The sequence below is a fragment of the Aptenodytes patagonicus genome, chromosome 4 (genome assembly GCF_965638725.1).
Source record: "Aptenodytes patagonicus chromosome 4, bAptPat1.pri.cur, whole genome shotgun sequence".
In the NCBI taxonomy this organism is placed as follows: Eukaryota; Metazoa; Chordata; class Aves; order Sphenisciformes; family Spheniscidae; genus Aptenodytes; species Aptenodytes patagonicus.
The window spans coordinates 44,307,912-44,331,215 of NC_134952.1; the positions used below are offsets into that span (position 1 = coordinate 44,307,912).

General features: G+C 38.6%; 2 protein-coding genes across 2 annotated transcripts in view; one reads left to right on the forward strand and one right to left on the reverse strand.

The window, feature by feature from the left end:
- The window catches only part of DDX60 (DExD/H-box helicase 60), a 49,391-nt gene extending 39,183 nt beyond the window's left edge, over nucleotides 1–10,208 (forward strand). The window contains exons 32-38 of the mRNA XM_076336557.1: nucleotides 972–1,110; nucleotides 1,777–1,898; nucleotides 3,970–4,117; nucleotides 6,483–6,625; nucleotides 7,611–7,762; nucleotides 9,356–9,418; nucleotides 9,513–10,208. Of these exons, the coding sequence (XP_076192672.1) occupies nucleotides 972–1,110; nucleotides 1,777–1,898; nucleotides 3,970–4,117; nucleotides 6,483–6,625; nucleotides 7,611–7,762; nucleotides 9,356–9,418; nucleotides 9,513–9,615 (870 nt within the window). The 3' untranslated portion in view covers nucleotides 9,616–10,208. The remainder of the gene's footprint in view (nucleotides 1–971; nucleotides 1,111–1,776; nucleotides 1,899–3,969; nucleotides 4,118–6,482; nucleotides 6,626–7,610; nucleotides 7,763–9,355; nucleotides 9,419–9,512) is intronic.
- A 3,266-nt stretch (nucleotides 10,209–13,474) lies between these two features.
- On the reverse strand, nucleotides 13,475–22,909 carry LOC143159538 (uncharacterized). The gene is made up of 8 exons (XM_076336558.1): nucleotides 22,175–22,909; nucleotides 20,637–20,723; nucleotides 20,194–20,427; nucleotides 18,333–18,355; nucleotides 17,304–17,449; nucleotides 16,618–16,718; nucleotides 16,425–16,526; nucleotides 13,475–15,336 (listed from the first exon to the last, which is right to left on the reverse strand). The coding sequence occupies exons 1-8, from the start codon at nucleotides 22,712–22,714 to the stop codon at nucleotides 13,549–13,551; spliced, it is 3,021 nt and encodes a 1,006-aa protein (XP_076192673.1). The 5' UTR covers nucleotides 22,715–22,909; the 3' UTR covers nucleotides 13,475–13,548.
- Between the last annotated feature and the right edge of the window lie 395 nt (nucleotides 22,910–23,304).

Below are 23,304 nucleotides of genomic sequence, written 5' to 3' on the forward strand. Positions count from 1 at the left end.
TTCCGAAAAATTACAGTTAGCGTAAGAACTGGAAAAAACCTGGCCCACATACCTAGTATCCTGTCTCCAATAATTTTCCAGGGAAGTGTATTAAAAAAAAAGGGCAACCATATAATGATGATTCTCTGGATACTCCCTACAGGGCGTGATGCAGAGTGATCTCTGACAGGAGAGGTGTCCTGGAATTTATAGCCTTTGATGGAGTTTTATTCCATGAGCTTGTCCTGTTGTTTTTTGAAACTATATAAGCTTCTAGCACCCAAACATCTTGCAGCAACATATGTGACAGATCACTGCTTGCTGTGCTTTTATCCCATCAACTATTTGGGTTAATAGGTTTTTTTAATGAAAGTTGCATCAAATCTTACTTTGGTGACTGTATGCACTTTTCATTTGCAACATGATCTAAATCAGTGCTAAAACTATGAAGTCAAGATCTATGCTTTGCACAGGGAGATGAAGATTTCCCATGGAAATACTCAAATAGTTGGTGACTTGTTTTGCAGTAGGGTGGGTGTTGGTCTTTTCTCCGAAGTAACAAGTGATAGGACGAGAGGAAATGGCCTCAAGTTGCGCCAGGGGAGGTTTAGATTGGATGTAAGGAAAAATTTCTTTACTGAAAGAGTGGTGAAACATTGGAACAGGCTGCCCAGGGAAGTGGTGGAGTCCCCATCCCTGGAGGTATTTAAAAGCCGTGTAGATGAGGCGCTTAGGGACATGGTTTAGTGGGCATGGTGGTGTTGGGTTGACGGTTGGACTCGATGATCTTAGAGGTCTTTTCCAACCTCAATGATTCTATGATTCTATGATTCTATGACAAATTTTTGCCTTTCAGAGGAAACTGAATGGCCTCAATAGGTACATATGCATTAGGTTGAAGATCTATTCTTCTGAATGCCACCATTTTATATTTTTGTCATAACCAAGTTAATCTTTCATAACTAAGATTTTTTTGCTTTTAAATTAAATAGGGCTACTTGGATCAAGAAGGTAACCCCATAGGATTTGCTGGACTTGTGACACACTTGTACTATTACGAACCTTCAAATTTTGTTTTAGTGAGCTTTCTTGTGAAAGGTTTATTCCATAAATTGTGCCAGCCAATTAAAGGTAAATAATACTCTATGCATCTTCATTGCAGTCTATGGCAGGCTCTGTAATCCCAATGGTTCTGAAATTTTCTGGGTGCCTTCTTGCTGCTGCCACCTTTTGCTTGGCTAGCCTTCATCCTCATATCCTTGGCCTCTGCCTCTACACACTCTGCATCTGCTTATATTTCTGTCTGAGAAAGCCAAGGCACACATATGGCAATGCTAGTATCATGAACTTAAATTTATTGTTTGTGAAACGTTCTGATGAAGTAGAAAAGAATGCTATACATACACAGAAAAATTCATAATTCTGACTCCAGAGCAAGATTTGAATGCCATGTAGCAAATAAGATGGATGACCACTCTGAATATCAACAAATTAAAAAAATGAAGTACTACTAATGTCTCATTACATGAGTAAAATCCATTCTGTGCACTGAGATATGCTGCAGTATGTGAACATATAAGAATACAGTATTAGTTTGTACATATTAGTTGCTTAATTATCTACCAGAGCTTTTTGTATGTAATGAGTTGATCTTTATCCAACATAGTTTTGCATAACCTCTGTCATGACAATGGTGGCTGGGAAGGAAACTCCTGAATAGGAGTTGTTTATTTTAAGCAAAAAAAAAAAAAAGTTACACTTTCATATTTAACCCAAGTACTTTCTGTTTTGACATAGGCTCAACTGTTTTTTCAGAAGATGTCCTGGAAAAGCTAGTGCTCATTCTAGCAAACCTATTTGGGAGAAAATATCTTCCAGCCTGCTCAATGAAATATAAACGCACATTTTGCCAGTCAAAGGTAGAGAAAGCATTGGTCTTTACTGTAACTGATGTTGTGTAACACTTCAGTGAACTTGTTTCCTTTTGTCAGTTAGACTAGTGTCATTATGGATGTACAGTAGTCTGATGGGCTAGCAGGCAGCTGCCCACCCAGCCGCTCTCTTACTCCTCCATCTCAACAGGATGGGGGAGAAAATAGGATGGAAATGCTCATGGGTCGAGACAAAAACAGGGATATTGCTTATCAGTTATGATCATGGGCAAAACAGCCTCAACTTGTGGAAAATTAAATTAATTTTTTGCCAATTAAAATAATTTTGGTAGTGAGAAATGAAAAATAAAAATTTCAACACCACCTTCCCTCCCTCTGCCCCCCGCCTTCCCCAGGCTCAACTTTAGTCCTTCATTCCTGACTCCTTTACCTTCCCCCATCCCAAGTGGTGCAGGGCTGATGAGAAATGAGTTGTTGTGGTCGAGTCTTAACAGCTCACTCTGCTGCTCCTTCCTCCTCACATGTCACCCCTGCTCTAGTGTGAGTCCTCTCTGTGGGCTGCAGTCCTTCAGGATAAACCTGCCCCAGTGTGGGCTCTCCATGGGCTATAGTTCTTTCGGGAAACATCCAGCTGCTCTGGTGTGGGGTTCTTCACAGGCTGCAGTGTGGATATCTGCTCTGGCATGGCTGCCTCCAGTGAGAGGGCTACAGGGAAATCTCTGCTCCGCTGTGGTCTCTTCTACAGGCTGCAGGGGAATCTCCATTTCGTCACCTGGAGCACCTCCTCCCCCTCCTTCTCTGATCTTGGTGTTCACACTGCAGCCTCTCACTCTGCCTCTGTGACATTTTTGCCACTTCTTAAGTAAGTTTTCACAGAGGTGCTGCACCTGTGCCTGATGGGCTCAGCTCAGTCCTGTGGTGGGGCCATTGGAGCTGGCCGTGTCTGCCACGGGGCAGCCCTTGGCCTCTTTTCACAGCAGCCAGCCCTGAACCGCGCGCCCCTCCCCCAACACTTTGCCACCTAGACGCAATACAAGTAGCTAGAATAATGAAGAAAGTATTTGCTGGATTAAAATAAAGAAGCCTTCATTTAGCCACAGAAGCAGCAGCTGACTGTCAGGTTAAATGAAAAGTACCAGATTATTCAAGTATGTTTTAGTGATGACGATTATATAGTTAACTGTCATGATATTGCAACACCTGAAAGTATAAATGACACTGCATTTCTTTATACAATACAACTCAAGTATCTCTTCCCCAAATGGCAATTTACTTTCTTCTCCTCACTCTGCTAGAATCTTGTCTCCGCCTAAGGAGCTGTAGCTTTTTGTGACACGTACCAATGACCCAGGACACCAGCATGCTCTGTGGTACATGACACTGTAGGCTTAGGGCTTTTTCCAAAAATGGGACAATATTAGTAGGATGAGCATTAACATTAGTTATGCACAAAGTTAACCCACCATGGGTACAGGCAGAAAGTGAAACATTTGCAATGGGCTCTTATTGGCCGTTTTATGCAAAGCCTTAAAATTTTGGAGGACACAGCTATGGCTGGAACACCAAAGGAAACTTCTTCCAGATGAAGATGCTTATGTGGCGAGTTTCCAGCAAGCATTCCAAGAGGAAAAATGTTACTTGTTTCTGAAAAGTGGCTAGTCATGTAGGAAGGATTACAGGACTGCTGTGGATAATGGCAGAAAAGCATCAGTCTGTCATGTTGGTAGGGAACCTGTTGAACACCAAGATATGCAAAACAAGATCTGGGAAAGGCAGCCCTTCAAAAGTCCCTTTTTAGCTAGCTGAAACATCTTTAATAGAGCTGTTTGCCAAGTACTCTGTGAGTAAAAATCTAGGAATTTTGTACTTACTGTTTATCTTCCATACCTTTTTCCGCATGAAATTCATGTTCTTCTTTAAGATCCTTTAATTCTAGGTAGTCTGGCAGTCTGATAAGTTGGGTAAAATTTGGAGCTGTACTCTCCTTCTTTCTACTAATACACTATGTGTGTACTAATACTTTATGTATGCACCAATGTAGAACTTACACTTTTGGAGAAATTACCTGAATTAAGCAATAATCTGCATGTTATTTCAGGTCTTTCTAGAAGATCTGCCAGAGGATTTTGCAGATGCTGTAAATGAGTACAACACCAAAGTAGAGGAAAATTTTGCTCATTTTCTTCTGACAACTGCCAAGCTGGCAGATACCGAACAAGAATACAGACTTCCACTGTCAAAGACAGGTAGGAAGTGAAAAATTAATGCATATTCATAATTTGTGAAATTGATTTTATTAGGAAAGTTTGGTTAATTCTTATTTTGTAAAGAAAAAAGTGGTGACTTCAGACATGCTAATAAAGAGATACAGTTTCTATTTCACTTTTGTTTTACAGGCATTATAGATCATATTGTATTTGTACAGGAAAAGGATCATTTTAGTTGCTATTCTTTTATTTTGTAGAGGAAATAAAAATCAAAGGGACTTTTTTATAAAAGTAAAAAATATATTAAGTGTAATTGTTGAATAAAAGCCTTTTTATCTAATCATCAATGCATTTCCAGATCCTCAAATGTGTGTGATACTTGAATTGCTTTCAGAGTCTGACAAAGGTTAGATTTTCAACATCTGAACAGCCTTAACATTGAAGTAACAGTTAAAAACATTGCACCATTTGTTAAATCAACTAAGTTACTTATGCCAATAAATGATGTCCAATAACCAAGGCAATATGAAAAGGCATGACTATAAAACTACCAAGCAATATGGATTGCCATTGGGTGAAAAATATTTAACTGCTACATAATCTCATGTTACTTCCTGGAAGAGAGATATAAAAGCAATGTGATAGACCACTGTCCCATTGCCTAGCTCCTCTGAAAATAACATGCCTTCAAAAATACTGTTTTTGCAGTAAGGAAGCACTTTAGTTATAGCAGGTAACTGTATTTATGCATCCTTTTTTCCTACACTGGTACAGTGATTTTTTTAGTCTCTGCTGTGTACAAATGAAAAAAAAAAAAAAAGCCCAAATCACCTTACAAGCTACCATATCTTATCATCTACTTTGAGTTTCAAGTATGGGGATACCTGGATCATAGAAAGTTTTGTATAAAGTGGAATACAAAGGTGAGGCACGGGGGGAGATAAACAGATAAGGTGAATGCAAAACAAGATTGAATACTACGTATGGCTTGAGATGGTAAATAGCAGTTTTCCAGTTCCAGTACAGAGCACTGGACAGTGCTGCATAATGGTATAACATTAGCAACACTACAGTGAAATCCTGTTTTTTCATATTCAATTTAAGATTGCCTGTTTTAACAATGGAGGGACCCCACACCCTGGTATGTTACCTGAAAAACGTAGGAAATTAAGAGCTGTAATTCACAGAATGATGGAATTCCAAATTAGAAGACCAAAGCATGGGCTGCCTTGCATTTTCAGGATGTATATTCCTTTATATATATTAGTGTTACTAATGCTACTTTTACCCAGGATGTGAGCTGGAGAAATTGAATTTCCTATTCTACTTGAATGGTAAAGTTTCTTGGTTAAATGGAAGGTGTAATATGGTTGCATTCTCCCCATTTTGCTGAAGCTGTTTCACTTTGAAAGAAACATTTTCCATTAGATTTACAGAAGAAGAAACGCAAGATCAATCCATGTCCTGTAGTTCAAGAGGTGGTGGAGACTTTTGTACTTACTTACCGTAACTTGGGGCGAGGCTGCAAAAAAAATACTATGCCAAACTGCTGAGATTTTTTTATGAATGCCATAAACAGTGTAACTACAGCATACTTACCATAACACAAAGCAGAAAAGGTTGCAGTGTAAGGATTGAAAGTATTGTTGATAATTTGGAAAGAAAGAAAAAGTTTCTATTTAGAACAGGAAAATCAAAAGTACAAATATATTTAGAATATATATTTAGAAATAACTAGACAGGTCTTCTACAGACAGTGATTGAAGTTACAGGCAGACCATAAGCCAACTGAAATGCCATGCTGTTGTAAAAACAGAAATTCATACTGGGTTGCATAAAGCAGAGCGCTTGTATGTGACAACCTTCACATACTTAAGCCCTAACAGGGCCTCAGTTAGAATATTCATTCTTCAGAGCTCCATGCTTCAAGAAAAATGTTGGCTGGGAGTCCAGAGGATAGCAATAAAAATTATTAGATGTCTAGCTATTAATACCTGTGAACACAGGTTGAAAAAACCTTTTTCTTCAACATAGGACAGAATAAAAGATAGAGATAAAATAAGTCTTCTAATAGTAACATTCTCTTTGTTTTTGGCACAGCTTCATGCTGTTAGCAATTTTGGCTACAGGTGAGTCAAGGAGAAAGGCTTAAGTTGCAAGGGGGGGATTGAGACGTAATTATTCTCACCACTAGAAAGCTCTTTCTTATATACTGTAATCAGTTGTGTAGAGGTTCTTATGAACAAAAGAAACAAAGATCTATCAAGAAGGATTTAAGTTTAGAAGATCAACTCTATTTCCTATCATTATCTACTGAACTGGAATTTCCTTGCTTTTAAAATAGATTGCTGAAAGGGAGCTTGTGTCTGCATAGCTTACCTTGTATTTGCAAATTCTTGTCTAGATTTTTCATCTAAGAATTGGCATGGCTCTGAACTAGCATCTTCTTTGATGGACAACACCAAAAGTGTATCTGCCATCTCACCTTTTGCATGTTTATCTGGAGTGGTTGATAATGATCTATTTCATGGAGAGATCATAAATAAAGTAAGTTATTTTTTCATGGGGGGCAGAATTTTATTACAGGTCAATAAAAAGAATTTTTTATTACAATCTTCTTGCCTCTGTGTAATATGATGGCACTATGCTCAAGTGTCACTCTTTAGGAGAAACAATTTGAAAGGTCTCAAAAAAAAAAAAAATCAGCACTGAGTAGCACCACATTATCACAGTGCAAGAAACACAGAATAGATGGATGTAGGAAAAAAAAATCTGTAAACAGTTTGCTTTCTTGCAAGGCCTCTGTTCCTTTCAACTCTGAGACAAGTAAATTACTCTAAAATTTCAGGTTCAAACCATATCCCCAGTTTGTTCTCTCCACATCAGGAGTTTGTTTTTTTTTTTTTAAAATCAATGACACAGTAGTCTCAAGGATCCTAGCAAAAGGATGTATTATTGCATTGATCATTTGCTTCTCAACTAGGATTTCAGCAGTTACATTAGATAGCGTATGAATTAGCTTAATTGTAATATACATCAACGTGTTTACTGTCAGCTTGCATTTTCCTGCGGTCTTCTACATGGGCTTTGTAGCATTAGGGAATTATCATGACTCATAATTCTGTAATAGAAAAAATTAAATTCGTACAACCGGGGATTTGAAATTCACCTTCATTCTTAAAATGTTCCATGCTTAAGGTTGATTAATACATTCAAAGCATCAGTGAGAGTCTGAATACATGATCTCTGCATATAGAAAAATCCTCATCTAAAACTCAAGAGAAATCCAGTGACCTAGCCAAACTTGAAATTACTCAGAACATCCTAGAGCTGCACTGGCAGTGTAAGTCACTTTATTAACAAACTCCCTCCTCTGTCTACAGCCTACATGTACTTGTGCAGAGTCCGGGAGCGGTCCAGGATTAGAAGTGTGGAACTTTCCAGCTGTGGGTCTAAAGGTGTAGTTTTGACAAAATAGGCACATAAACAAAACCACAGTAGCCGTTCAACAGATACGTCTCTTTTTTTTCAGTCTGTCTTACGTTCCCTTGGAATTAATGCCACAAACTGCCCCCGGCTTTATTTGAACAAGTATGATAATCAAGGAAGGAGGAGGCCACTCAATGCATACGCACTGGACTTTTATAAGCATGGCTCTTTGACTGCACTGACAACTGATAACTGGTATGTACTACTATTTTTAATACAGTTAAACAGCGTCATTGTTTACAATATGGTACGTAAGTACATCTTTTTGGTTTTAAAGCTTTCTCCCTCCAGAACTTAGGGATGGAATAGCTGTTAAATATTATTAGATTAGTTGAATGTTTTAATGAGAATAAAACATATACTACATTAAAGTCCAATGGCAGTAGCGGTGAAGTATTAACTGGGTATTCAAAACAGTACCATAAATGCAAAGTCTTGACTTCAGTGACACAGATTATTTTGACAGGCTCTTCAGAAGTTTATTTTATTTAATCAAGGTTTTTTTCACAATGAAAAAGATCAGGAAAGTCCCTGAAATGAGGAATCCCAGTGCAAGTAGTCTAGAAGATGATAACATAGTAGCAGAGTGATGTCAAAACCTTGGTCAAATAATAGACAGAAACAGAATAAAGGAGGAATTCATGGTCACTGTCAAAAGATAGAGGCATCCAAAACACAAACTCTTTTCTGGTACAGGAAGACTGTCATCATAGAAACCTGACTTTCACAGTAGCAAAGCAAAATTTGCCAGTAATTCAGTATTTGTAACAGTATTGCTTCAATACTTCCCCTTTTCCTAAGCATTTAAACTTGTCCTGATAATTCAATCATATTATCATCTCTCTTCAAAGGCAAAAAAGCAACCACCCACCAAAAAATCTGTGCCCAAGCTCGTCGACTGCTGCCATATCTCATCATATTTTCATGTTTAAGCCTGTGGTACATGCAGTCTTCCTCTCTTCTTCTCTCCTGGATTACTTATGCTCTAGATTTTCCAAAACTGGAGTTTTAATCTTTTCTTTTACACTCTCTTGCCTGTATCTTTTTAACACTGATCATGAATTCCTCCTTTCTTCTATTTGTCTTTATTATTTGACCAAGCTTTTGACATCTCTCTGCTACTATGTTACCATCTTCTAGACCACTGCATTGGGCTTCCTCATTTCAGGGACTTTCCTGATCATTTTCATTGTGAAAAAACCTTGATGTCCCTGCCCATGGCAGGGGGGTTAGACTAGATGATCTTTAAAGGTCCCTTCCAGCTCAAACCATTCTAGAATTCTATTATTTTAAACACAATACTGATAGCAATTTTTTTTTTTCTTCAAATGTGGTATTCTTAATTACTAGGAACTGAGTTTATTAAGTTGCTTTTCAGTAATCAGTGGTACTTTTTGCAAAATACAGGGTCTTCATCATCTGTAGAAAGCTTACACCATCTCCTGCTCAATTTAGCCAGCAGATTCGTCTGAAGTATAGCATTCCAGTTTAGCTTGTGACAGATTAGTTATTCAGTTGAAACCATGTTCCCAAGATAATATTAATAAATTATCTTTCCAGATATTCCTCACGAGTCTTTTAGATGTTTAATTATAGAAATGTCTGTCTACAGCATTATTTTAAGCTTACAGTTATTCTACAGTAATCCTAATGAACGAGTATGTCTGTGTTTGAGGCCATGGCATATGCTCCCTGCATCCTTACCCAACCTACGTGGCAGGGTTTATTAAAGGTGAAACAGTATGTTATAGTGCATATCCATTTGAATTTTTTTCTTTCTTTCTTTAGGTTAAATGAAGGAGATGCTTACTATGCACTCAAGGATTTTTCACTCCTCATTAAGTCTATTGGGTATGATAAACTTGTGCTTTTTAATATACAATATATTTCATCTTCAGAGCAACTTAAAATGAAATAATGCTTTTTTTTTTTTTAAAAAAAACAGAACATCACTGAGTGAACTGTGTGATGATCCAAATGATAATGTTCTACTGGCATTTCAACAACTGGGTGAAATCTATGAAGAGAAACTGAAGTGTGTTACCTGAAGAAAAAAGGGAAAAAAAAAGCAGCAGTGCATAATACTCTTACCACACAGATCAGCTGCCTTTTAAGTTAGGAAGTGATTAGGTCTGAGTTATCAAATGTTTCATAATAAAGCTTTAGTAATATCCAATATTGGTAATACAAAGTTTTCTTTAGAAAATTAACCCTTACACATTGACATTTTAGCAGCTCCAATGTCAACTAAATAATTGTTTCTAATAGATTACAAAACTAGGTAATTGCACGTATCTTTCAATCGCACTTTTTTTTCAGGCAGTGATATATACGTTAAGACAGCTCTCAGAAATATGCTGAGCAAATGTCACAGTTCAGACAGCTGGTGAGATTAGCCTTTCAGTAGGACAGCATTGGAAACTTTCATCCCACTTGTGAAGGATGTTCAGCAATTACTTTGGCAATTACAATAAAATAAATTATTCTAATTATTTTCTAAGGTTTCTATTAAGTTATGAAGTAGTACCTTCATGAACAATTATAAAAGTTTTTAAACTGGTCTGCAGTTTCAGTCTACAAAATTTTAAGTATAAAGAGGGTTTTATATCAGTACAATGAATTTTGATTAATAAAATATTCCAACCATATGTAGAGTTGCTTCATTTTTCACCTGTTGTATCCTTAAGAATCAGAAAGATCCAGGACACCTCTAGCATACTGTCAAAAAGTCCCTTGCAATACAAATTGAGTTTAGTAGAATACGTTTCTTAACTATTTTCTTGTTTTTTGCTGGGAAGAGCAAAGTTTTCAGCAGTATTTTCATACTATTCCTGAAAATTCTTCAGTTTAACACTACATTTTAGTCTACTTGCAGTCTGAAAAAAATATATGCACACATACTAATGTTTAGATAACCTAGGAAAATTAGGCTTTGACAACAGTCCTCACCACCACACATAATTTTATAATGATGACCAAGATAGTAATGTAAGTAGTTAGTCTCTATTGGTAATAAGCAAAACGTGCATTAAGGACAATTCAGAATCCCATTTCTTTGAATTAGCTCTGAAATCTCTTTAGGCAGCATTAAACTACATGCAACATGTTGCCAGGAGATATTGGAGGGAAAACCTGTACGTAGTCAGGTAGTGCTGCTGAGCTACCATCAACTGACTTAAACTCTTTTTTCCCTCCAGTTTTTTAAATGTGTGAAACAAAATTATGATAGAAATGGAACATAGGGATAGAAAAAACTGCTTTAACTTTGCTTGGAAAATAAAATTTACTCAAATTATTCTTTACTGTCTGGCAAGTCATGCCATATGTAGATAAGTCTTGCACAACTGTTCCTCAACTAGGGTAGAAGTGACCTTATTTAGACCTTTCCACATTCACGTTTCCTCGATAGAAATGGAGTAATCTTTTCAGCTAAGACACAATTAATTGGCCAACAAATAAAGGCAGAAATTGGTCCTATTGTGTTCTCAGTTATTTGACCAGTAAGCATGAAATCCTGGCTCAAAACCAAAACTTATTAGGTCTATCACAGGCTACTAATTTTATATGCTGAAGACTGTAATGTCTCTTAAAGCATTAGTAACAGCAGTCAACATTTCACTTTTAATAATGCATATAAAAAGCACCTCACTCCTATTATGGCTTTTAGTAACGAGTCAATAATGAAAGATGACCAAGTGATTAAGTCAAAATGACCAAGGAATCAACTTGTGAAAATATGAGAAAATCGGTAATTCTACTGATTTAATACCTGGGTGGACTGTAATTTTACTGTGACCTATTATAAATAAAATATCCTGCTTACCATTTATCTCCCCTGTAAAACCTTAATGCTGAGCTATAATGCACTTAGACAACAGCTTGCCATGCTTGAAAAGCAGTCCTAGGACTGTATTGAGCCCCCACACCACCAATTTATGCTTTCAAAAACAGTGTATCAATAGTCTGTTTATTTGCTTTATGATTCTATAATGGTGTCTTTTCACGAAAAGACAAAGTATCTGCTTTAAAGTTTAACTTTATCAAACTCTTGTGAAACACTGTAATAGAAATGAACAGAAGATACCTTGAAAATAAGCAATTTAAAGAAACTCAATAGGGTTTCTGAATAACCCTAACTCATTAGGAATTTATTTTTTGTCACTGTAGCAGAAAAACATTTTCTACAGCCTTCTGGCAACAAGTTTTATAGGTGCCTTATCTGTGTCTCTAGAATTGTTCCATTTCTCTCACTTTCATTATAGTGAGATCAACCTCCACCTATGACACACTCTGCTGTTATCATCGCTCCGCCTTTATCTTCCAGTAATTTAACTTAATACATTTTTAACACTTCTCTCCTACACCTGCAGAAGAACATGACAAGAATGTCTAGAGATAAAAGCAGAACAATTCTTAGGAGAAAACTGAAATACAGTAAGACTTAAGAGATGAACATAAAGAACTATAAAACTAACAATAAAGAGAATTTTCACCACCTTCCTTACTATAACACAGATGCAAAGGGAAGATTAGTAAGTTTTATAAATTCTAGAAACTGTTTTTCAGCACATTTAATAGAGGAATGCACTGCCGCAGAAAAACTGAGGCCAAGAATTTAATGCAAATCAAATTAAAATTAGGTCAACATTTGCTAAACCAAGAATAGTCTTTCTAAGTATTCTGTCACAGTAAGTATATTGGTAAGCCTTGCAGAGATTTAAACTTAAGTAATATTTCTCTTACGAAGTTACAAAGATCATTTGGAAATTTTTTATTTTTTATTAAAGAAAAGATGACTGTCTAGTTGCCAGTGAAAAATTCTGAAGGGATAGTAAACATTCTGCATTCTGATCTAATACTTGCCCATTGATATATCTACCTAATGCAGGACTAATTTATTTAAATTCTTGAACCAGCTCTTGCTGAAGAGTGAACATTAAATGAAACGGTGCTTTAATCTGAAATCGTATTACCTGTCTGCGTATTCTAATAGCTAAAGCACAATTATCTCTTGGATGCAACAAAAAGGTTGATAAGTTAGAACAGATGGTATTTTTATCCTCACTTTGTATATTCCACAGACTAAAAATTCAGTGAGTTCTGGATCATGAATACTTACAGTGAGAAGTGCTGTTTTCCTTTTCTAAAAGGAGATTTTTTGTGTTTTAAAAGCTAGATTCTCCTAATGTTTTCATCAAAACAGTAAGTCAGTATCTGTCCACCGATTCCCAAACTGTTGCCAATAGGAACTGAAAATCAGTTGTGACAGTTACTTTTCATAAAGGCAGCATTTCAGAAGTGTAGCTGACACCCTTCTGCAACGTATAACAAGAACATTGATGTGGTGTTTCAATTTCAAAAGCATAAGAGAAATTATTGAAGTTACACTAGAAGTTGCACCTTCAATATACATTAAATACATCATAGAAAAAGAAAACAGCCAAAGGGAGATACGCAAAACAGTTTTCAGTCATGCCCTTCAACATCCTTTATTTTCCCCATGGCTCTCCTCCCTCCCTGCCTAGGAGGTGAATGCTATTGTCTGTACTCTCTTACTGATTCAACCCTAGTGCAAGTGCTGCTGTACCGGAACAGCTATCTACTGCTTCCTGTGGCTGAGGCTTCACTGACCCTGCTTTCTGGGACACCTCAGTCCCCCACCACCCACACATACCCTAGTGGCACTTCTCAGAAGGTCTGCATTCTCAAAGATACAGCATATGTGGTCATACCTGAGCCTCTAACAAGACATGACGTTTTTGGTTGTTTCTTTAGTTTGGGTTTGTACTATAAAAATTACTTTAGTACATCGTACTTGCTGATAAGCACTTACGTCTCCAACACAGAGATACCTCAATTGGCAAGAATCAGGGAGAATAACAGCTGTAAAGTCACAGGTATCCCCACTTTTTAATGTGTTAAGTAGCATTTATTTAATTCCAGCTTATTTAAGCATAGTTATCTTCCATTTCACTCTCTCTTCATGTCTCTGATTTTCTTCTAGTAGATATTTTGTCTTCGGCAACAGAAAAATATTCTGATGCACTGCTGGTGTCAGTAGAGACAGATGTCTGACTTAGCTCTTCAGTGTCAGAATCGCTGTCACTTGGCATTCCTCCTGCCTCATTTACTGTAAGCACAGAACCTCCTGAGGATGGATCATTGCATATGCCAGGAACAGAACAAGCTGCATTCTGAAACTGCACAGACTCAGGTTCATCTTCCCTTCTAGGACAGGAACAGTTGTTTTCAGCAACAGTTTCACTTTCTTCATCTTTTACCTTCCTTTCTCGTTTTGTTGCTGTAATAAGTTGAGTGGAAGATGCATTCTCATATTTAACAGGAAGGACAACTGAACATAAAGGCTGACTACAAGAAGAATTACTATCAGCAAGCATTTCTGCACTTTCAGTTTTCTTAGATGAGTTCACAGGAAAGAATGAACCTTCACATTTTGGATGACTATGTCCAGAAGCAGGCGCTGCACACTCTGAAGATACAGGCTTCCCCAGGTTTAGAGGTGTTTTGTCAGGAGATTTCATCTTCTCTTTTTCCATTTTTTCAGTACCATTTCCAGACAAAAACACAGAGGAAGTCAGCAGATCAGAGGGATTTCTGACAATACTTCCAAATGAGAATACTGGTGAAGGCAACTGAAAACAGTTGAAGGAAAACACACAATTACTGGGGAGAAAGGGGGACTCGGAGACATCATTCACCCCAGCCGCAGTGTTGGTTTCTGAAGTACTGCAAGCTACAGTTGTGACGGATTCTGAGGCATTAGCTTTTTGTTCCCATAAGACAGATGGTTTCTGTGTACCATATTCTGCAGTTTCCTTTGCAGAAAGTGTTTTTTCTCTCATGTGAGATGATGTATTTTTGTCAGATGGCTTCTCAGATTGGCTAAAAAATGAGGATAATGGTAAAACCGTAAATGAATTGCTGACTCCCGATCCTGCAAAACAATCTCTTTCTGAATTGCCAAAGGGAAACAAAATACCTGGCTTCTCACTTTCTGCTGAGTCTAAATTAGGAGTGGTTGAAGCATCAGAAACTGTGGTTTTGGTTACAGGACATTGTTTTCTAAATTTGCTTTCATCCTGGTTATCAGTTTTATCCGCATGATCACATTTTCCTAGATAAAACTGAGGGAAAACATATTTCTTGTCTTTCTTTTTAAAGGAAAATGTACCTGCATCTTTAATAAATTTGGGTAATGAGTTGTTACATGCACTGAAAGCAAAAGGTAAATCAGAAGGTCTCACTGGAGAAACATCTAGAAATTCTGAATTTGAAACAGTAACAGCTGCTGATGCTGCTGGTTTTAAGCCGGATGAAGTGCAAGAATTTGTGTCCATTTCATTGGAAACAATAACTGCTGATGCCTGCATTGGCAATTTTTCTTTAATTACTAAGTCTTTAGAGTTTTCTGATAAGGCTGGAGTGGTTACTTCCTGGGAACTTCTCCTCTCATGAAATAATTTTAAGTCACCATTTGTTTCAGAAAAGTTCATATTTGTGGATGGGATGCTGTGATTACTGGTCCCAGAAAAGCTTCTCTCAAAGCCATCTGCTCTTTGCAGGGTTCCCATTTTTACTTTATCTGTGTTATTTGCTTTGGTAGGTGAAGATACAAAAGGTGTTCCTGAGGACCTATCCTTCAAAGCCTCAGCAGTTACAAATTTGTACTTTTTATTTGCAGGTAAAGTTTGTGTCTTGAACTCATTGGTGAGCTTCTGACGTTCCATATAGTATTTGTAACGTAACTCCTACAATTGCAGCAAAGAATCACATTAAGTAAAACAGCATTTGTGGATTCAAAGGTTATAAAACCAACATACAGTCCTAAGACTGAAGAAGGGTTTTCGTACATTCTATAGCATTTATGATGTATTTTTCCATTGCTGCTAGAAGGCAACAGAACACAAGTCGTTAGGGAAAAAAGTTCTTTAAAAACAATTGAGCAAGATACACATGGAAACCTGATGACAAAGTAGGTTTTGAAATAGGAGACTATAGAAAACCGTATTTAAAGTCACTGCCAAAACCAGAAATAGCTAAAAACACTAGCTTAGACATTAAGTGACAAATTCTCAAATTATCATGAAAAATAACCATCTGAAACCAATTTAGGTGGTTTTTTTTTTCCTAGATACAATAACTATATAAATTGTATTCTTAATGGAAATAGAAAACAGATGTTCTCCAAAACAATACAGCAAAGGCAAAATAATTCTGTATTTAAAGGACCTAAGCAACTTTTTCATTTAATCATCTGCCATTGGTATTCTCAGAACATGTTACGTGATTCACTGCCAGCCATGCTTCACTAACTGTAACTAGAATCATTCTGTACAGAACAATACTCACTCAGCCACCCACATGGAACTGCTAGTAAATGAAAAAAATCTAGTTGTATAACTAGATCATTGGAAACAAAACAAAAAAGAGATTGGAGTCCGTTTCATGGCAAATTATCAGGAATTTAGGTAGTCTTAGAAGAGTGAATTCTATTATCTTCAGAAAACAGAACACAGGCAGATGACTTCCTCTTCACATAGGCAGTAGAGAAGCTTATTTGGATTAGAAAGCTACAGATGTGACTGAAAAAGCCACACTAAAATCTAAAAATAAGTATTTGAAGTCAGTAGTAAGATTAAGTTCCAGCTTTCTGAAGAAAAAAGAAAGAGAAGAGTAAAATCCTGACAGCTTTAATAACCTAGTCAGATTTACATTCTAGAATTGGAAGGGTACCTTTCTACTACGAAAACTGAAAGAGATTATGAAAGCTTATATAGAAAGTTGTGTCATATCAAATAGTAACTTAGCCATACTTACAACAGATGTTCAATCATACCTCATGACTCATGTTTTGAAACGCTGACATTTCCGATATTGACATTAAGCGAGTAGAGATCCTGCTACCGTCTGCTAGTGCTTCCTCCTGTCCTGCTACAGGCTGAAAAATGTTTTGCAGCAGACATTATAGTTCATTTTCATAAGACAAAATAAAATAGTACAGTGTTGTAGCCCCATAGACAATAACTTACAAGAAATGTGTTGGGTATATTCTTCTGGTCATGCCATTGCTTTATATTATTTTTAAATAGAGTATTTTGTGTTGAGTTCTCACTTCCTCCAGAAGGTAGATCTATTAGGAAGAATACAACAATACTGGTGGAGAGCATATTAAGTATGGAAAATATTGAAAGGTTCCTGTGCATCTAAACATGATTCCAATTAAGAACAAAAGTATATTGCCCTAAGTGAGACCCTAGTACTTGTCAAAACTTCTGTGATATAAAACAAGAGGCCTGCGTAAGAAGTTTTCTAAATGCCTGGAGATGCCTGCCCCGATATAAAACCTAACATTTTCTCCTATGAGGTAAAAGCATTTAATCAGAGCGTAGTTAATGTTCATATTACACTACAACAAATGCCCATCTAGTTCAGCAACACACTTCTGACAGTGGCGATACTGGTTGTATAGGAAACTTATAATGATACTTCCCCCAGCTTCCAAAAATACAGCCCTAGGGATTTCTAGAGAAAGCACATTCATAAAATGCATTTAAAAGCCCTTGATGAATTTATCATCATTAATTTGCTCAGATGCTTTCTGAACCCTTGCGTACTTTTGCCATGCAGATTTTTTTATTAGCAATTAGTTCCACAAGTTGCAGGTTCCTAGAGTCACTTCCTGAATCTTGTCCTATATTAAGTCCTTCTTCCCTACCTTTAACAACGCCTACATTAACTGGCATTAACTTCAAAGCCAAGATTTCATTAACCACAGGTTTGATATCCATCTTCTTTTGAGTATACTCTGGTGGTTTTTCATAGCTGGATGCTATATTCATCAGGTCAAGCTGAGTTTTCATTCTGGAAGAGGAAAAAAAAAATACCAAACTTAAATGCTTTTCTTAAGGCTTACATGCCAACAACTAAATTACACCTGCCTAATAAAAAAAAAATTTAAAAAGAAATCACTAAGAGGGAGGAGAAATCAGCAAAGGTAAGTCTTTGATAAAATGTCAAGTTTCCTAGGTTTTTTTTTTTCTTAAAACTTACTACTTGACAATTCACTTGAATTAGGTTTCATACACAATGAAAATTGCAAGAAGTAGTGCCTGTAGTTCAGCAAAAAGATTAGAAAACCCCTACTTTTCTTAGTGTACCATACCTGAATCTAAATTATACTCTTTCTTCAGATGGCATTGCTAATGTTAGTCTAAACCACAACATATTTTAAAGAACTCCACTTCCAATATTCTTTCTTAAGCTCTGCTTAAAAAGTGATAAGAAATGTAATTAAGAATCTTTAGAAAGAAATATACAGTGTATGTGCACTGCAAACACAAAAATGAAGACACTGCAGAATCTCCATACACGCTCTTAAGACTTAAAAGATTTCTGTAAAAGCTCCAGGCATGCTTCAGTGTTCCTGAGTTTAAATAAGATATGTAAAAATATCCAATCACCACGTATTAATGAATTCCTATACTCAGTTTTTGTCAGGGAGCCAATTCAAAAGATTGATTTTCTCTAATCCCAGATAGTACATCACTAAAATTCTTGACACATTTCCTAAAATTTGGAATATAGAGCACCCACAAATCTGAAAGCATTATGATGTCTTAATTACTAAATACTATTTTCATTTTAAGTTGCTACATCTGACCATATCCAAAGTAACTATTTTCTTAGCTTTTAAGCTTAAAATTACACTAGGCAACTAACAAAGCATGAAAAAAAAAATATATACCTTGTATTCAAGCCACAGGCCACCTATAAATAAAACAAGAATTTTTAAGATATGAATGAGTTTTCCTCCAACTCTCAAAAGGAGATTATTGCTTTATCAAAATACTTAAGAGACTGAACTCCCTGTCTCCATGTCGCAGAACTATAGGAAATAAACCTGTTAACATTCAAAACAAAAGAAATGAAAAAAGAGCATCCAAATGCAAAAAAAAAAATAGTATGTCTGGGACAATGATTTATCTTGTAATATTTTGTGTTAAAGACAAAAATAACTCCTTCAGAGCCAAATGAAAGCATTCAAATAATGAATCATGACCCATATGGTTATCTAATCCATTTCAGATGTTCAGATATTTGTAAACATTCAAATGAAAGACTATTTTGTATTTCTTGGTGAGGGAAGCCTCTGCTACCTGCTCTCAAGATGCTATTACACTGAGATTAAAAAAAAGCTGTCTTTGAGTTTTAAATCAGCCAGATAATGGCAGTATGAAGTGCGCTGTGCTGTAGTCAAGTGACACTTCCCAAAGAATGGGTAATGAAAAGTAAAAAACTGACTGGATTATAGACTCGCTGCTTCCCTATAAAAACCTGGTGATCTCACTGTACTGAATCTTAAAACAACAACAACAACAAGAAAAAACCCACCCCACTGAATGAGTTGTGGACTGTTATGGGGGGCAGGTGGGAAGGTGCTAAGTTTAAAGCATATTAATCACTGGAGTCAGAATATTTCTTCCAAAAGCGCGATTCACTTTTACTTTGGGTAAAAGCGAAATTTTCCTTAACGACTTGTTACCAGAAACTTAGTCTAACTCTAAGTACTTTCTTAGCTTCTCATTTATCTGAAAGCAGCAAAAAGACCCATTGCAGAAAACAGCAATATGCTGTGGTTTCTTAGGAAAGCATAAGCCTTGAAGTTAAAGAAAACACAGAAGTCAGTAGTTATTTAAGTACTTTGCCCCCTATCTACTATCTGCCTAAATTCCATACAACTGCAGCCACAGTGTTTGACATAAACGAGATGGAAAGGTCTATACTAGCTTAGGTAACAGTGAAGATTAAGCTTGTGTCTTGGGTTTCTCTAGCGTTTATCTCTAAATCAGAAACAGTGGTTTTCTCTGCAGTTCCCTTAGACACTACGAAGACAACTTTCAGGGTCTTGTATACAGAAGTGTATATACTACGTAATACCAGAAGTACCTAAGCTAGCTTTGAGTAGGCTGATTTATCTCCATTGCACATCTCGGTGCAAAGTTTACAGCAGGTTTTAAAATCAGTATAATCACCTTAGCTCAGGTAGCCCAACACGGCACTCCACGGCGCAGCACAGACAAGTTATCAGTTCTGGCTCCAATCTTTCCCCAAAAAGCATTTTTAACATCTTACAAGTTTAAAAATGCAATGAAAGTGCTTAATACACAAAGCATTTGAAAATAAATATGAAGAAGCAAATACATGTGAGACATTTCTGAAGGCAATACAAGTAAATAACTCCCTACCCAGCATCAAGGCAGCCTACTTTCACAGCTGGTGGCATAATGTAGCAAGTATTACAGCAGCAGCTATACAGTCAATATTAATTTCATTAGTTTTCAGCGAAGAAAATAAGTGTCTACTGAATTCACCAAATATCACTGATAAGCTGCAAAGAAAGCTTTTCAAACTTTTCTAAAATGAAAAGCGCTGTTACAAAAAAAGTATGAAGTGTTAAATAATTTTAGTTTGTATTTTTCGTTTGTTGAATTTGTTTTTCCTGATCCAGTCATTATAATAATCATAATCTACAATATAGCAGGCTCTATATGACACTTGAGGTTCATTATACAACTGATATCAAATAATAACAAAAAGACCATCACCTCCAGGAAACGCTGAGGATCACACTCATGGACAAGCTTTTCACAATCCTTCAAAAAATTCTCAATGGTCTTCTTGTGAGTTTCCTTCATTTTCTTCCAAATCTGAAATTCTTTCTCTTTTTTACTTCTTTGATTTTCAACATCTTCTAGCAATTGCCGTTTCTTCATTTCCAGGGTTTTGAAAATTTCTCCAAACTCCAGTGCAATTATCTCTGCATCGTTGTTCAGCATCATCTAGAAGCATGAGATCATAAAAACAGATGAAAATGCAGTAGCAACGTCTACATAGAGTCACTTCCCTAAGGAAGCTCAGAGCACATCTATGCCACAAGAAGCACCAGTATGCTCCGTGTTGTGATTAACCTATCATGAGAAGAGAAACAAAGACATATCTATATCTATATCTATATATATATAAAAAATATCCAGCATCTGTAACTCACGTCCGTATCATTCGGTTGACTTGAGATTTCATTCATCAGCTTCTCATTTATTATTCTCATTTTTTTCAGACTGCTGAAGAAGGTTAACTGCAAGACAATCGAAATACTTATTACGACTTTGTCCACTCCATAATATAAATACATATCAGCGGTTATCTAGAATCACGTCATGGGATGTTCTGTACAACATATTAAACAAAGGTTGTGATTCAAAACATCACTTAATAACATTTAATGCTTTCCTGGATCAGTACACAAACTTTCTTTTGCTATTTCTCTCTCTCAAAGTAAAGTTTTTAGGCTCCCCTACAATGCATATTGCTAGAATGGCTACAGTGTTACTTTATAGTTAAAACATTGTTTCCCTCAGCCTTTTTTTTTTTAAACCTCTCCCCTCACACACACATCTATCACAATGTTTTAATGCTGTTATTCCAGTTTGACAAGCAACTGTGTAATATTCACTTTTTTTTTTTAATGCCTCACACTAGTAAAATAGAAAGCCGTCCATAAGTAAGTTATTTCTGTTCGGTTTTAAAGTAAGTTTATCACTGTTTTTTCCTCCTTTACCTCAAGACATTATCACTAAGTTTTACATAGAAAGTCTAGTGCAGAGACTGTTTTCCCCTGGTTTCCCAAGTGACACGCAATTGGTGATGGGAAAGGCAGGAGGCATCAGTGCAAAAGCAACTTTTGGCTTAAAGAATAGTCAGTGCTGTACTTAAAGTTTTATACCTATACTCTTCATCACTGCCCTGCAGTTGTTTCAATTACTGCACCGTAGTCAAGTGACATGCAGATGACATGCCATCCTGCACCCAATTTGCAGAGGGCATGAAAAGCTCATTCTACCTAAACAGTCGCTATTTTGGCAAAAATCACAACTACTGTCACTACAACCAGCCAACCAACCATTAGGCCAGGCAGTTGCTTTCCTCATGCAAACAGGAGTGCATTTTAGGTTTACATTTATTAAATTCTTACGTACCTAAACCATCTACTTCTAAATATGTAATTATCTATGACCCAAATTACCTACGCCAGCTCAGAAAGCCTATAAAAAACCCCCCACCCACAGATATTTTGTTTGTTAGTAGGACTAGCATCTTCCTGAACTTGGAAAAACTGGATCCAGACATGCAATAAACTCTTAGCATCGGTGTGTTTTTTCAAAGACTGCAAGTCTCTCCATTAAAAAAAAAAACAAACACAACCAAACCCAAAACAAAAAAAAACCCAACTCTTGAGGTGCTTTAGTAAGTTTGGTTCAGATCTGTCGATACTGTAACATCGCCCGGTCCCCCATATGTGGCAGACGAAGTCTGACGGCAGCAGGGGAAGGCACGCCCCGGTAGTCCACAAGCAAATCCTGACTCCTGGTTCAAAGCAGCATACTCCCTCGCTGCCTCTCGCCTGCCCACCACGCTGTTTTTCCCTGCCTTTCTGAGTAAAAGCAACACGGGCCCGGTGGGATCCCCCGTGGAACAGCCCGACCTCCCAACCGGACCCCTGGCGCGGAGGGGAAGCGCCGCACTTACTTTTTCCTCCTGGTACACGGTGTCTATGAGGTTGACGGAGTGGAAGATGCCTTGGTGCTCCTCGGAGACGCACTGCCCGCACCCCGCCTGGCGGCACATCCGGCAGTAGAGCTGCACCAGCCGGCTCGGATGCTTCTGGCAGGTTCCCCCGAGGGCCAGCGGGGAGAGGACGCCAGGCCCCTGTCCCTGCTCTGCTTCCCCCGCCTTGGCGGCCCCTGCCGTGCCAGACCGGTAGAGCTTGACCACCTCCGCCAGGGTGGTGTTGACGGGCAGCGCGGCGGCGCCGCCGCGGGGCAGCGGGCAGAGCTTCCTGCACAACGGGCACGACACCCGGGCGCCGGCCGCGCCGCCGCCCGGCCCCGGCCCCCCCCGGGAGAGGCGGGCCTGCCCCTGGCCCCGCTGCTGCTGCAGACGAGCGGCCTCAGCCGAGGCCAGGCACTCCAGCACGCAGTCCCGGCAGAAGTTGTGCGAGCAGAGGGGCAGCGTCACCGGCTCCTCGAAGAGGGACAGGCACACGGCGCACGTCAGGCTGGCCTCCATCTGCGACAAGCAGGCAGGCGGCCGAAGCCGCCGCTCCTGCTGCCCCGGGCCCGGCTCGCAGGCGGACCGGCTGGGCGCACCCGGCTCGTCCCGCTGCCCCGCTGCCTCCAGCTCGGCGGCAGCAAGCCCCGCCGCCGAGGGACCGCGGGCCACGGCGAGGAAGCCCAAGACCCTGCAAGCCCCGAACTCCAACGGCCAACTTCCCAGGAAGTGGAACCCGGCAGCGGGGGGAGGGGCAAGGAGAGACGCGGTGGCGATTGGGGAAGGCGCGAGATTGACACCCCCGCTTTCGAGTCAGGGCGGGGGGGGGGGGGCGTGAGGCCGTGCCGTGGGGGCGGGGCGCGGAGCTGTCCGGTGGCCCGGCAGCGTCGCGCCGGCGGCGTGGGGCGGGGCGGAGGGTGCTGGGAGCCGCCCCCTGCCCGGCGTGTGAGCGGCTGCGCCCCGGGATGCCTGCCGGGCGCCGGCGCCGCCATTTTGTGACGGGCTCCCCACGGAATTCGCGCTCTGCGTGTTGCGAGGGGGGCCCGGCTCAGGGCTGGGCGGGCCTCGGGACCCCGGTCTGAGGGAAGCACCGCGTGAACAAGGTGTTT

Bases quoted from the DNA above. Each gene is read 5' to 3' on its own strand.
- LOC143159538 (XM_076336558.1), bottom strand. From the start codon at position 22,714: ATGGAGGCCAGCCTGACGTGCGCCGTGTGCCTGTCCCTCTTCGAGGAG. The intron at 17,450-18,332 runs GTATATATTTTT...TTCCTCTTCCAG, and splicing joins GCCTGTGGCTTGAATACAAG to AATGAAAACTCAGCTTGACC. The intron at 15,337-16,424 runs GTATGATTGAAC...CTGCAATTGTAG, and splicing joins TTCAAAACATGAGTCATGAG to GAGTTACGTTACAAATACTA.